General features: G+C 41.8%; 1 protein-coding gene across 1 annotated transcript; it reads left to right on the top strand.

Moving 5' to 3' along the window:
* The first annotated feature begins 4,805 nt into the window (after positions 1 to 4,805).
* On the top strand, positions 4,806 to 13,820 carry BLOC1S6 (biogenesis of lysosomal organelles complex 1 subunit 6). Its single transcript, XM_069867020.1, has 5 exons — positions 4,806 to 4,908; positions 6,349 to 6,493; positions 7,599 to 7,686; positions 8,290 to 8,376; positions 9,149 to 13,820. Exons 1-5 carry the CDS (start codon positions 4,848 to 4,850, stop codon positions 9,266 to 9,268), a joined length of 501 nt encoding a protein of 166 aa, XP_069723121.1. The 5' UTR covers positions 4,806 to 4,847; the 3' UTR covers positions 9,269 to 13,820.
* The last annotated feature ends 1,638 nt before the right edge of the window (positions 13,821 to 15,458 follow it).

Here is a 15,458-nt window from a genome sequence, read left to right on the forward strand (position 1 = left end):
AGGGACCTTAAAGCCCATCCAGTTCCACCCCCTGCCACGGGCAAGGACACCTCCCACCAGACCTGGCTGCACAAGGCCCATCCAGCCTGGCCTTGAACACCTTTGGGGCACAACAACCCTGGGCAGCTACAGGCTAGGAGAAGTCTGTCTAGAAAGCTGCCTGGAGGAGAGGGACCTGGGGGTGTTGGTTGACAGCGACTGAACATGAGCCAGCAGGGGCCCAGGTGGCCAAGAAGGCCAATGGCATCTTGGCTTGGATCAGAAACGGCGTGGCCAGCAGGTCCAGGGAGGTTCTTCTCCCTCTGGACTCGGCACTGGTGAGACCGCTCCTCGAATCCTGTGTTCAGTTCTGGGCCCCTCACCACAAGAAGGATGTTGAGGCTCTGGAGCGAGTCCAGAGAAGAGCAACAAAGCTGGTGAAGGGGCTGGAGAACAGGCCTTATGAGGAGCGGCTGAGAGAGCTGGGGGTGTTTAGCCTGGAGAAGAGGAGGCTGAGGGGAGACCTCATTGCTCTCTACAACTACCTGAAAGGAGGTTGTAGAGAGGAGGGTGCTGGCCTCTTCTCCCAAGTGACAGGGGACAGGATGAGAGGGAATGGCCTCAAGCTCCGCCAGGGGAGGTTTAGGCTGAACATTAGGAAAAAAATTTCACAGAAAGGGTCATTGGGCACTGGCAGAGGCTGCCCAGGGAAAGGGTTGATTCACCTTCCCTGGAGGTGTTTAAGGCACGGGTGGACAAGGTGCTAAGGGGCATGGTTTAGTGTTTGATAGGAATGGTTGGACTCGATGATCCCGTGGGTCTCTTCCAACCTGGTTATTCTATGATTCTATGATTCTACCTCCGGAGGTGGGGCAGCCACAGCTTCCCTGAGCAACCTGGGCCAGCACCTCACTGCTCTCATAGTGAAGAAATTCTTCCTTATGTCTAGTCTAAATCTGCCCCTCTCCAGTTTATACCTGTTGCCTCTTGTCCTATCGCCACAAGCCTTTGTGAACAGTCCCTCCCCAGCTTTCCTGTAGCCCCTTCAGGCACTGGAAGGTCACTCTAAGATCTCCTCCGAGCCTTCTCTTCTCCAGGCTGATCAACCTCAACTCTCTCAGCCTGTCCTCATATGGGAGGTGCTCCAGCCCTCGCATAATCCTTGTAGCCTCCTCTGGACCCATTCCAACATTTCCATCTCCTTCTTATGTTAAGGATTCCATAACTGGACACAATACTCCAGATGAGGTCTCACAAGATAGGAATAGAGGGGTAGAATCTCCCCCCTTGACCTGCTGGCCACACTGCTTTTGATGCAGCCCAGGACACGGTTAGCCTGGGCTGCAAACACACACTTTTGGCTCATGTCGAGCTACTCATCAATCAGCACTCCCAAGTCCTTCTCTGTAGAGCTCCTCTCATTCACGTCATCCCCCATCATATACTGGAATCAGGGATTGCCCTGACCCAGGTGTAGGACCTTGCACATGGCCTTGTTGAACCTCATGACGTTCGCACAGCCCCACTTCTCCAGCTTATCGTGGTCCCTCTGCATGACATCCAGTCCTTGAAGAGGTGCCCAAGGAGTCTAAGAGCATGCACAAGAAGGAGAGTTGAAAAGTTCAGCTGTGAGGAAGATCTACAGCCTTCATCCAGAGACCCCTGAAGAAGACCCCCAGAGGACAGAGCATGTGAGCCAAGGAGAGGAAACTTATGTAAGTAAATTCCGGGAACTGATTCTAATAGACACATCTGCTCCAGGAAAAGTGATGAATATGTGTGCTTTGATTGTTTATAGCCTTTGTGAATGGAACTGGGTGTTCCACGCACATTAGGTGGAGCTATCCCCTGCATGCCCTGTGTCGCATTGAAGAATCCCTTACTTAATAATCAAATTGGCATTGATTATTGAGTCTGTTTTCCCACAGCATCACTGTAAAAGGCACAGCTCTTCCCACCATTTTCAGTAACCCCCTTAGGGCAGTGTTCTATTGTAGGCAGTCGCATGCATGGTTCAGAACATTCCTTAAAGGATATAGGAAGAAACGACCTCAAAGGCTCTGCTGTCATATAATTTCTTTCATAGCTGCCCTCTAATTTAGAAGTAATTAGATTTTTGCCTTTATTACTTCTGTTGAGGGTTTATTCCCCTCCTTGCCGGTCTGACTGCTAGAAATGTTCTTCCCATTTCCAGCCTCCACATACTTAAGAGTCAGTTTGTACCCAAATTTTGTTTCTGTGTCAGTCAGTTCCCTAAGTCATCAACATTTCTGGAAAAACACGCCTGCCTGAGGAAAAGTGCATATCCTGTGTTTTGACCTGTTTGGAGGAAGTTACTAAGTAAAGAACAGAGAGAGTTGTATGGAACTGCTAGATGCTGGAGAAGGGCACTCCCTTTCTGGTCTGGGGCTGATAGCAGATTCTGGCACACATCAGGGAGGCACCGTGGGACGCGGAGCAAGCACCTTCTTGGAACTGGCCCTGCAGGAGAGGTGCCCTGCGTCGAAAACTGGTCTTGGGTGGAGACTGCTTATTGTTCTCTGTAATGATGTCCAAAAAAACCCACCCCAGTATCATGCTTTTTCCAAGCTCCCTTGACACTCTGCAGTGTGGCCATTGTCCTGAGCGTGTAATCTCAGATTATTCAGGTGGCTAAAGAGGTGCCATCCCCAGCCCTTTCACCCACTTCGTAATTCCCCCAGCAGGGTTTGAGGCCAGATAATGAACTGAGTCCTTGAAATGGGCTGGAATTAAAATATACGCATTAGCAAAAAGAACTGTTTGTGTTGGGCTTTGTATTGAGGGATCGGAGAACAGGCTCATGCTTCATTCTGCTGTCCCTCGTGCAAGGAGAGAAAAGTCTGGCTTGTGACACACCATCACTTTACTCTGACAGCTAAGGCTGTACTCTCTTTGTAGTCTTGTTTATTTAATAAGCACAGAGAGCCTTTAAGAAGTTACCTATTAATGTGAGATATTTCCTTCTCATACTGTCATCCCTGAAGTCATACAGCAAAGCGAATGGTTTAAAACTATTTGCTATACAATTCAAGCAAACTTGTTTTGCTTTTACTCATATTTCTAGGGTCAGGGGGAGGGGGAGTTCCTATGTATCTAACTGTTTAAATAAGTTACAGCAATAAAACCCAGAATGTGTAGGTGACAGTGTTGCCCAGAGATGGGTAGAAGAGACATCAGCTAGAGTCCAGGTTCTTCGTAGCCTCCTTTGAGTAGCTCTGTTCTTGTGTGGGGACTATAAATCCAATTCACCTAGTTATAGAGAGGTCCTCAGCATGATTTTCTTTCTGATTAATTAAAGCTATTTCACTGTATGGCTCCATAGATATGGAGCTTGTTGTTACATAGTATTATATTTGTAGATAACAGTGGTAGTGTTAGATTTTGCACAACTCCTTGAAATTAAATATTTAGATCAGCAAATAACTGTGCTTTTCATTAGTTTAATTAAATGTTTATGTTTGTTATTATAGGTTTCACTTCACTTACTCTTCAAATGTCTTTTTATCTTAGAATAGAACCTTACCTAATCCTTCACAGGATAACGAACTTGGCAATGCAGTTGGGAAATAGCTGCTGTGAAACAGAGGACATTTTGTAGAGGAAAAGGAACAAGAGATGCTTTCTAGCAATCTCTTTTTGGGAGCATTTGGGTTGATAAGTACTTAAATTTTAACTTGTCTGGAAAAACAGGTGCCAATTTTATATTCCAGTCCTCAGTCTATTTCTGCAAGTCGTGGGAGAGCCTGGAACAGGCAGAGCAGGAGCACAAATCTGAAACTCCCACATCTCAAATGAGACTGCATATTTCACAGTGATTATCTCACTTGTTCTTACTAAAAATTTCATCTGGAAGCTGAAAAGTCTTTCCCAATGAAACTTGCAAAAAAAAAAAAAGTTGGTTTTTTTTTCCTGCTGACAGAAACTTCAAGGAAAATTGCTAACCAGTTATAATCGAGGATGTGATTGAGTTTGTTTAATTAATTGACAAGTTCCTGTTGTTGCAATCTGTCTTCAGACCAGGCCATGGATGCTTCTTTTTTAAAGCAAAAGCAGAAGAGAGAAAAATAGGTGAGTTTCTAATCTGATGACAGACTAGTGACGTAATTGTTATCAACAGTTCATTGGAACATGTAGAGGAAGAAAAACACTAATTTGCAGCAACCTTGTAATTAAAAATGCCACTTTTAAGGACAACAGGTCATCTCAAAAGTCCTTTTTTTGCCTTGACGTGTTTCTGAAAAGCATTAGTGGGAATACTGGAGTTTAATTTAATCTTGAAGTTTTGGGATTTTGTGCAAGTCCTGCATTCCAACACTATCTGACTGCTTCCTTGCTTGGTTTCTTCCCACGCTCGCGTCTGCCTTTCCTGAGAAGACCTTTACAGAGAAAAGTGACACAAAATATAAATCCTACCATACCACAGAAGTGGTTTTTTCCTTTTTCATGAAAAAGTAAAATACAAACTTGTAAATTCTGATCGATTTGACAGACTGTTGGGAGAGATACAGACAGATGCAAGCAGAACTAGTCCTCAGAACTGTGTTTCCTAAGGAAAAGAAGCTGAAACTGGTGGATGATCTGCATGATTCCCATGGACTCGGGCGCTCTCTGCGTAACTCGGGCGCTTTCTGCGTAACTCTGGTCCCTTCGCCTCTATGCCTGTGTCGGGCGCTGTGTGCGTAACTCGGGCGCTCTTTGCGTAACTCTCGCCCTTTCTCTATGCCTGAGTCGGGCGCTGTGTGCGTAACTCTGGCCCCTCCGCGGCGCCGGAAGCCCCGCCCCCCCCCCGGCGCGTTGCCGACGTCACTTCCGCCTCTAGCGCGGGGTCTCCATGGTGCGGCCTGGCCATGAGCCTCTCCGGGAGGCCGGAGCGGGGGGAGGCGGCGGGCGACGCCGCTCGCTCGCTGGGTACGGGGGCGGCGGGGGGTCCGGGACAGCCCAGCCCGAGCGCTCTGTGCTTCGACAGCCCAGGAACCGAGTTCTGGCGAGCTCGGCGTGCGGCGAGCGGTGTTCAGCGGGGGCTGAGACCGGGGAGGTGGTAGAGCCGGGTTTCTCTCTGGGCTGGAGAGCAGAGGGTGGCGGGTGTCGATGTGTAGGAGTTCCCGATTCAGGGGATCATTTGGTTGGAAGAGACCTTTCAGATCATTGACTCCAAGTACCCCCAGGGATAGTGACTTCACCACCTCCCTGCGCAGCCCTTCCAGTGCCTGAGAACCCTTTCTGCAAAGAAACTTTTCCTAAATTTCCTAAATTCTCTGGAGTGAATCCAGAGAAGAGCAGCGAAGCTGGTGAGGGGGCTGGAGAACAGGCCGTATAAGGAACAGCTGAGAGAGCTGGGGGTGTTTAGCCTGGAGAAGAGGAGTCTGAGGGGAGACCTCATTGCTCTCCACGACTACCTAAGAGGAAGTTGTGGAGAGGAGGGAGCTGGGCTCTTCTCCCAAGTAACAGGGGACAGGACAAGAGGGAATGGCCTCAAGCTCCTCGAGGGGAGGTTCAGGCTGAACATTAGGAAGAAATTTTTCACAGAAAGGGTCTTTGGGCACTGGAACAGGCTGCCCAGGGAGGGGGTTGAGTCACCTTCCCTGGAGGTGTTTAAGGGACAGGTGAACAAGGTGCTAAGGGGCATGGTTTAGTGTTTGATAGGAATGGTTGGACTCGATGATCTGATGGGTCTTTTCCAACCTGGTGATTCTATGATTCTAATATCTAATCTCAGCTTTCCCCGGCACAACTTGAGGCCATTCCCTCTCACCCTGTCACTTATTACTTGGGAGAAGAGACCAGCCCCCACCTCGCTACAACCTCCTTTCAGACAGCTATAGACTGTGATAAGTTCTCCCCTCAGCCTCCTCCAGGCTAAACAACTGTATTTCCTTCAGCTGCCCCTAATAAGACTTGTGTTCTAGGTGCTTTTCCAGTTTCAGTGTCCTCCTCTAGGCACACTGCAGCACCTCAGAGTCTTGTAGTGAGGGGCCCAAAGCAGCACAGTATTTGTGCTGTGGCCCCGTCAATGCTGAGTATGTAGCCACAACTGATACTACACCTTTTTTTTCTTCAGTGGACTGGAGGGCTTGGAATTTTTTTTTATAACATCTCTTTGCAATACTCTTATTTTCCTCTTTATGTTTTGCTGGCATTCAGATAAAACTATTGTTCAGATCAAATGGTATAGGACTGGCTATAAGAGAGAGGTAAAGAGAGGAAGGAGAAAGGAAGCAGAGCTTACTTGATGAAGTGCTAAGAATTACACCTTCAGTGTGAAAACGCTTTAAATTTTTCAACAGGAATATTTAGTTGTTCTAGGTGAAACTTGATGTGCATGCTGATACTTGCCTTTCTTTGGTGTAGGTCTTAGTGATGCATCTCCAGATGAAGGAGTAGTAGAAGATCTGCCTTTGATAGATGAGAAAGCTGTGGAGCAGCTAACTGAAGGATTGATTTCTCATTATCTGCCTGATCTCCAGCGATCAAAATCAGCACTACAGGAACTTACGTAAGCAAATTTTTAAAACCAACTTCTTCTATGGGCATATCCTGTTTGCTACTTTTTTGAATAGAACGTTTTAGCTCCCTGTAACTGGGATATAATTTATTTTAACATTTCTGTGCTCTGACTGCGGCAACCTGAATAGTTGAGTGTTTTGCCGCTGTGCTGCAGGTGTATAGGCTACAGTGTAGTTCCCCAGAACTTTGTGTGAAGAAAACGTAATGCGAGAACACTAAAATACCCAAAGGCAGGTACAGCAGAAGACATGCAGGTTTCTTAAGTGTTTGCTCACTTTTGTAGTGGAAAATCTGTTGAAAGCTAGATTTATTTTGTTTACAGAGATGCAGTTTATCCTCAGAGCAGCTTGTAGTGTGATATATTTGTTGTCCAGCCTCTAAAAGGTGTTGGAAAAGTTAGCCTTGGAAGGTATATTAAGGAGCTAAACAGATAAGAATTCTGTGTTCATTGGTATCTTGCTGATAACTGAGAATAGTTTATATTCGGATGCAGACTGGATCTGCCATTCATGTAAAGATCTTTGAAAGGGCGGTATGCAGAGCCTTCTCAGGTTACGTAGGGTACATTGTTTTGGGTTTCACGATGCATGCTGCTGCTGGGTTTCATGATGGATATGCTGCTGCTAAGGACAGCCTGTGTCTGGAAAGATTTTATCAGGTTGATGTGGGATGGAGGGCCCTTAATAAGCATCAATCCATGCAGGTTCTGTTACAGAAATAGCTTTGTCCTGCAGCGTGACGCAGGGGCAGCTGAGTGGAAAGTCAAGAGCTGGTAGTTTTTCCCTTTGTTCAACCTCGGGTGTTTACTTAGTGCAGCCTGCAGAGTGTCTCTTGGGGGTTTTCAGATATTTATCCTGGATATCTTATCACACTGGATGATGCCAGCTGACTTTGTGTGTACTCAGCTGGGATTTTTATAGAACCATTTGCTTGTGTCTTTATTGAAATCACCTAGCAGTGTGCAAGAGGAATCTGATATTGGGAAGAATGTATTTATATTGTTATGATCCAAAGTGGTATTTATTTAAAGGGCTGGTTGAAAAGCACGTGTGCTGCCTTACTTTGGTTTTATGCATCTTTTTTTTTTGTTTTAGACAGAACCAAGTGGTATTACTAGACACATTAGAACAAGAGATTTCTAAATTCAAGGAATGTAACTACATTCTTGATATTGATGCCTTGGTGAGTACTGTTAATGCTCTCTTAAGTATCTACCAGTGTATGTTTTCTTGCTGAACAGTTACTAGCAGCTTGCATATTATCCTTGTTCTTAATGACCTATAGGAAGAGAACCAACCAGTTCAGATCTTTGGGACAAATTGTTGCTGGCGAGGGTGTGGAACCAGCATGTTTCCCATAAGTAGCGAGGGCACTGGGAAGAAAGAGCAGGCTCCATCAGTCAGTGGTAATAAGTCTAGTTGTTCAAAACCAGTAGCCAAAGCAAATGTGTGCTACTTTTTGGTAGGACTATGAGCTCTGTGCATCTCCCCACACTAGCAGGGAGGGTGCATGAAACACTGATAAATAGTACATAAAATGTTAATATTTTTATTCTGTTTAATGAATCTTAGTTCAGTAGATTTCTGGGTGTACCTGTTGAGATGTGGTAGGTTTCTATATTAATACATGTAGCATGTAAACTTTATACGTAAACTTGAACATCTTTAATCCATTATCAATCTGTTGTAGTAACCACTATGTTTTTGATTGTTGTTTTGCTGTGTACCTGTATAAAACAACTATTCCAAGCTGACAGTCACTGCTTTAACTGTTGTGGTTTTTAAGTTTTCAGAAGCTAAACACTATCACAGCAAGTTAGTGAATATTAGAAATGATATGATGATGCTCCATGAAAAGACATCAAAGTTAAAAGTGAGTAGGGTGAATGTTTTTACTTTCCAACATAAAGTCAACAATACATAACTAAATATCTAACTTTAATTTTGGATGCATGCTGAAAGTTCTGATTAAAATAGAATCTTCACTTCTTTTCTTAAATGGATGTTTTTCAGTAGGACCAAGACATGTTTGTCTTTAAACTTTCACTACCTGTGCTCCAGATACTTAGGCATCTGACCTGCTAGTAAATCTCAATGTCATCATGGTGTTTGGGTGGTATAAGGGGCATGCTTTGTTCTGTCACTTAATTTGCTCCATTCCACCTGCATCTCTTTGTTGTTTCTGTGCCTGCTTAATGAAAACTAGATTGTCATAAATGTAAGAATTTCTCCTTCTAGTTAATGTAATATTAACAGTGACATAATTCACTGACTTCATGCTATATAGGCAGCCTCTGGTTATGTCCTGGCAAGATCAGTCATTCGGTGTGTTCAGCAAAAGGATTTTGTCTTGGAGACAACAAATTGCAGAGTACACACCTTGTCCCATGTACACAAAGGATGGCTTGGTGAGATTGAAGGGAATCTAGTTTGTGTTTTTCCAGTGTAGATGAGATTTGCTGTTTCTCAACATTAAGATGGAACTGGGAGGGAAGAAGGAAAAATGAACAGCTTATGCAACACTGGATCGTAAGCAGGGTGGATTAGAGCAAATAAGGTTAAGAGAATGGGAGAGATTCTGTTTCTAGCTCCAGCTTAAATACATCTTTAAAACTTACAATTATTTTCTTGTTTTTTCTGTTCAGAAAAGAGCACTTAAGTTACAACAGAAGAGGCAGAAGGAAGAGCTTGAACGAGAACAGCAACGTGAGAAGGAACTTGAGAGAGAGAAGCAGTTAACGGCAAAACCTGCTAGGAGGACGTGAAAGCAGAGCATGCAACAACTTGCCTGAATTAATCTTTTCTGCATTCTCTGGATCTAAAGCAGACGGCTTCAACTGGACTGTAGCAGTTACTAGTAACAGTCTACCTTATGATATTAGAATTTCCAGAATGGTAGTTATAGAGTTGGTAACATACAAATTTTTTCATTTCAGCCACTCAAGTTGCCTTCTTTCGTAATGCTATGCAGTCTGATATTACAATGTAAGTTAATTTTTTTAATACGTATGTATATAGGACATCACAGTTTGAAATACTGATCTCTTTTTTTCATCTGTTGTTCTGGTGTCTGAGAGATATTTGGTGACTAGCATATGTGCTTTTCAGACAAAATACAGAATACTAATTAAAGTTCAGCTGTCCTCCTCAGACTTCAATGGCCACCTGTTTCACTGAAACTGCTTTCATTCAGGTAGTTGAGGGGTCTTTTCGATGCCCTGGCTCATAAATACTGACTTTTTGTGCAGCCTTAGTTCGGTCCATCTCTATTAAACTGAAGAAACCTCCAATGTATTTGCCTGAAGGCTCACTTTATTGCAGCAGACTTCATTTTTTATCACAAAATAACTTAAGAACAGCTTTAAAGTAACTTCTGAATAGTTTCCCAGCTGAATTCATTAAATGGAACATTAAAGATTCTCAAAACTGGTGTGTGCACAATGCAAAGATGAATGAATTTATGCTTCCACAAATAAAATGCAACCAAAACTAAATGATTTCTTTCATGTGAGATGCAGTTACCTGTAGGAGAGACAACTGCATTTAATTTTTTTTCCTCAAAGAACTATTAATTTGCACTTTGGGGCTACACGAGAGATTTTTTGTTGCACTGTCCTCACCCAAATCGATGATTATTAGTGTATACTGATGATAAATGTGGAATGGAGGTTGATACTCATTTCTCTGAATGTAATTGTTTTCTTGCAGCACTTGGTGTATGTTGTCTAGACTGGTTAAAGAGCTTTAAACAATTTGTTCCCACAGTCTAACAAACTGTTTATTTTAGACCTGTCTCATTTTTTAAATCGTAGTGTAAGTGGTGGTCTTTGAAGTAAGAGGAAGAGTGAGCTATGTCAAGTTTTACATAAAATGTGTGGTACATTATCAGAGGGGCGCAATCCATATTTCTTTTTCTTCCCTTTTTGATGATTTACAACAGGGCACATCTGCCTGGACTCCACTGTATTACAATCTTCTGAACTCCTGGTTTCCTATTCTTAACATTTGTCATCTTTTTCGGTGAAGGATGTGCTCTAATGAGTCACCCAACCTGCAAGTTAGACTGGGATAATGCTTTAGGGCCAGGAGAACAAACTATTTAAGGTAGTCTGAAGAAACACTGAAATGCTGTTACTGAAGCGGTAAATAGATTCAAACTTTCCACAGGTATTTTTCCTTTAAGTGACTTCTGTCTGTTAATTGCCAGTGGCTTGTTGACTTGTGCTGTGGTTTGTATGTATTTCTAAGAGAAATGTAAAGAATTTCCACAGTCCATTTTTGGAGCAGAATGTATATAACTCAATATTGTTTAAATATCATATTTTGTAATGTAATTTAAAAATAAGTTTCTGGAAATTTAAATAGTTCTTATTAAAGTATAACATGGCACCGGATACCTCAGTATCCAAATTGGGATTAAATTTCTCTGATATTTCTTAATTTGTGTTCCCTCATCTAGAATCTGGTTTGGTGTTTCAAGTTGTGGTCTCTTTTCTGTGAAGAACTGTGGGGTTTTTCTTTCAAAGAACTGCAGGGGAAGGGGATAGTTTAGTTTAAAAAATCATGGCTACTTTTACTGTAAATACAGAATTCTAAGCATATAGATTGATGCTTTTGCTGTTGCGTATTTCAGAATTTCTTTGGAATAATTTCTGGTCAAAGGAACCAAAGCTTGCAGTGCTTGTCTGAGGAATCCCATACAGATATGTAAAAATGTAATTGGTAACGTTTCCCATTAAATTGTAGTAAAATCTGGATTTTGTATGAATAGGGACTAATTTTAATAAATGATTTTTCTGTAACAAAGGGGAGGGGGGAATTAGCATATATAGGGAGGAGTTTGGTCAGTTTACTTAAGTTTTTCTCTTATTAATCATCTCAAATTATTTCAGTCAAAGTTACAATTACCTTTAAAGGATCTTTTTCTTCTGAATGCTCAATGCATAGAAATTAAATGCTACACTGTATGAATGTAATGATACTGGCATTTAAACTTGTATGTTTGCGTTAATATGCATAGTTAGAGGAGTAATTCTGTTACTGTATTCATTTAGTCTTGCTTGATTTTATAAAAAATGACTTATCAAGTAGATAAATGTGGTAGTGATAAGACATTTTCTTACTGATTTTTATTCTGTCCACATGAGGAGGTGCAGCTAGTTGCGTTTTTTTAAAAAAAAAGATAAAATGACAGCTTTAAAACAGTCTCTTGGTACTGTTCCTTTCATTCTCTGTATGCTTAATTGTTTTAAACCTATCAAGTCATAGCAGCAGCAGCAGCAAGACAGCTAACTGTGCAGTAACTGTCTGAATTTTTATCTTGTAAGGTTCTACAAATTTAGGAATTACTGTTGCTGACTGGGGAATCTTGGTTTCTCTGGCTTTTTCAGTGATAGTGGTACTTTTGCCATGTTCATAAGACAAATATTTGTTTCTTCTTGGAAAATGGCTACAGCGTATTTATCTGGTTTTATTCTGTGCGCTGTGAGAGTGATAACAGCATAAATAATAATAATGTGAAGGTTGTTTCTATAGCTGTTCTGTTGGGATGCTAGCATCTGAGGGAGTTCTCTGGTTCATTTATTGTGAATTATGCTTCAGTAGACACTTTCTGCCACCTACTGCTTGTTTTGCAACACTGCTCACTGTTCGTTATTTTAGTTCTTAGCGTGACACTTTCATGCCTCACTTTGCAGGGCTCAATTTTTTCTTGAACTTCGTTAACTCTGATTGGTTATTTGATCTTTGTTGGATTAGCTGTGTTAATATAACTAAAATTACTGCTAGAAACCACAGGACTTGGTGATGTAAGTCTGCAAGAATACAAATTACACCAGCATAAATATTAATATAGCTATTCATGATAGGCAAAACAGTATGCACTAAGTTTCTTAGTAAGGCAGTATGTGAACTGAGCAGAGATGATTGTATTTATTTATTTTTAAATCAAAGTGTAATCTTAAATTGAAGTACACAATTGGGTTTGGCAAAAATATCACTGCTTTCCAGTAACTTGAAGTACGCTTGTACTTACTTTACTTCTCTCAGTACTTGGCAAAGTGATTTGTAGAAAAACAGCCACCAAAACTGGACAGTTTCATCCCCACCACCACTGTTATGTATCTTCAAACCAGTCATTTGTGATACCAGCAAAGCCAAGAGCTCTTATGGTGTGACAAATATAGTTTTCCCAAGTATTCCCTGCATAGGTGATTGAACTAAAACTGATGGGAAGAACAGCTCTATGATTGGTACTTGATGGTGTCACAACAGTGCCTGGGTGGGGAATTTTAACCATTTTCCTCCAGCCTCTAACTGTTGGCAACCACGGATCTGGGAAATTATGACTACTCAAGTCCAAATGTAAGTGTTGTTCGTGGGGTGTCGTGTAGCTTTAAAGCACAGATGTTGGCCATACCCAATAACTCAGTATTTCCTTCTTGTTTGTGCTCCTATCTGTCCATTTATCTCCATGATGTCAAGCCATGGTGTTTAAGAAAAGAAATAAAACACCCTGCTTGGCAAACAGAAAAGTTATAACGAATGTATTCAGCTTTTACAAACTTGCAACTTAATGAAGCAAATAATTTAAAGCTTGATAAAGAATAATTTCAAAATTTGTACACACGCAAAGGCAACAGCCTCTAAAGCAGCAGTTTACAGAAGTAATTAATTTTCCACACTGAGATGCAAGACAGAAGGTAAGGCTGATTGATTTTGTTTCATGTGTTGGTCAACAAACCACTCTACCTGAAAATTGGCAATAAAGTTTATTGCCTTGATGAGCAAGGTTTTTCTTCCATTTCTTGGGACTTAGTAAGAGTAATATTCTCCTGTGTAAACACAGCTTGAAAGAATAACGACAGAATAGCTATGATAACTCTTTGCCGCCCCACAGCCTGAAACCAATGGTTCAGCCTTTCAGTGCTCAACTTAAGGTGCTGTTTCTCCACTCATTAAAATTGGGTAAAGTCATGTTGGTAAACGATCTATGAGAATATTTCTCATTCTGTTTTGCTTCTGTTTGTACTTTTTTTTTGCCTTTGCTACTGCTTCTTTTTGTCTAGCCTTACCATTGCTATGATGTAGAACTACACCAGAAGATGATCTCCAAGAAAAAAGATATCAAAGGTGTCACGAGGAAATCACTGCTTTTCTTCTACATCACCCAGTGTTATCAGAATTCTCTTGAGATTGTGTTTGCTGTCGGGTAGCCGCTTTCCACACAGGAACAATCGTTTCTTCGTGTTTGATTCATGTGTTACATTTCTAAGTTAAGGTGTTCATTTAATGTCCTTATTAAAATTGCAGACCTTTTCTGTAAGAAGTCTGTGGGAAAGTATGCATGGGAGCATAAAGTATGTTAACATTTAAAGACAATCCAAAAAATACATGTTTAAGAAAACCCAAAACCAAAACAACTTTCTCTTCTTATGGGCAGAGATGAGGATCAACCTCTTGGAACAATAAAAAGGTGAAAAAAGGCTGTACTCTGACTGTACCAGAGCAGCTGGGAACAGGAAGTCAGGGAGCACTTAAAATGAGAAAACTGGGGAGTTTGGCTGTTTTAAAAGATGTGACTGTAAACCATGATTTTTTTCTCTTTAGAGAAGTCACTTGTATTGATGTATTAACAAAGATTTCTCATCTCCATGTTGTAATTTTAAAGATACTGCTTATGTCTTTTCCCAGTCCATCCTATGTCCAGTAAAATCCATGACAGTGTAGGTGTTCAGCAACTTTGAAAAATGAGCCTTTGCATGTCGGTCACCAAAGGTAATTTATTTATTATTAGTTCCTGATCTAGTAAGTGGTTTGGGTTTTTTTTTAATTCAAACTGAATTATTTTACTATTTTTCTGTGCAATAAAAAAAGACTGCTAGATTAAGGTTTAGGGTTGCTGCTTACAGATAACCTCATAAAATTTAGATATCGAAGCATCAGTGATCACTAGGATACGGATACAGGTGCTGGAGTGGTTGTGAGTTTGGTTTAGGTCAGACTGCGGTGACTGGCTTATACCAGGTAGGACTTCTAGGCTGGTGCAGGCTGAATATGCAGCTGGGTTTAGATTGGGCTCTGGCAGGGCTCCAGATCTAGAATTAGATTTAATGTTTGTTTAAGAACTTGGAGAAGCCCACATGCTAGGCTTTTATTTTCAGATACCCTGAGAAATGAGAAAAGGGGAGGCCCTAGGCTAAAATTGGGAGGGAGGTTTTGTTTATGTGACAGTGGTTTCATGCAGAATAATGTGCAGATCTTCAGTGGAACTGGTATTAGATGTGCCAAGTCTTATGGAAGCAACAGGGGGAAAAAAAAGTCTCAGAAGCCTTTTAACTTTGGCCTTTCTTACTTTTATTATGTTTACACATTTTAGTCTAGTGTAGCTGGTTCTACTTAGCTGTGGAAAGGGTTACAGAAGCCTAGCAAATGTGTACAGAACTGCCAAATACTGAGAAATTCCTATGAAAGGGTAACTTGCATCCTGCCAAACTGAATTCTATCTTTTAGCTAAAGCTGCTTTTGAACTTTGTTTATTTTTGTGAGAACAGCCCCTAACTGGGGATGATAGTGTGGGTTTTTACAAGCAGGCAAAACGAGTGGTTCTAATTCCATCTCAAGGGCTGTGGCCTTCTAATTCCATCTCAAGGGCTGTGGCCTCATCGCCAACAACCTCTGTACCTGCAGGGAGCGTCTGTGTGAGCAGAGGTAAAGTGTCAGGCTGGGCTTAATGATTATTGTCCTTGAGCTGCAAGCTGAAAAAAGCAACCGAAGCTTCTTTTCTACAAACAGAAGCTGCAAGTTACACAAAGTGTAAGACAAGTGGCACAAGCAAGCTGGGTGTTAGTTTACTGCTGGCTGAGAGGAGGTGGCAGCGTGATTGTGCTGAACCAGTGACAGCTGCTGAGCCAGGACAGAGAAATCGTTCTTGATCGGAAGCGCAGGATACGATTG

This window comes from Phaenicophaeus curvirostris, chromosome 12 (genome assembly GCF_032191515.1).
Source record: "Phaenicophaeus curvirostris isolate KB17595 chromosome 12, BPBGC_Pcur_1.0, whole genome shotgun sequence".
Classification (NCBI taxonomy): domain Eukaryota; kingdom Metazoa; phylum Chordata; class Aves; order Cuculiformes; family Cuculidae; genus Phaenicophaeus; species Phaenicophaeus curvirostris.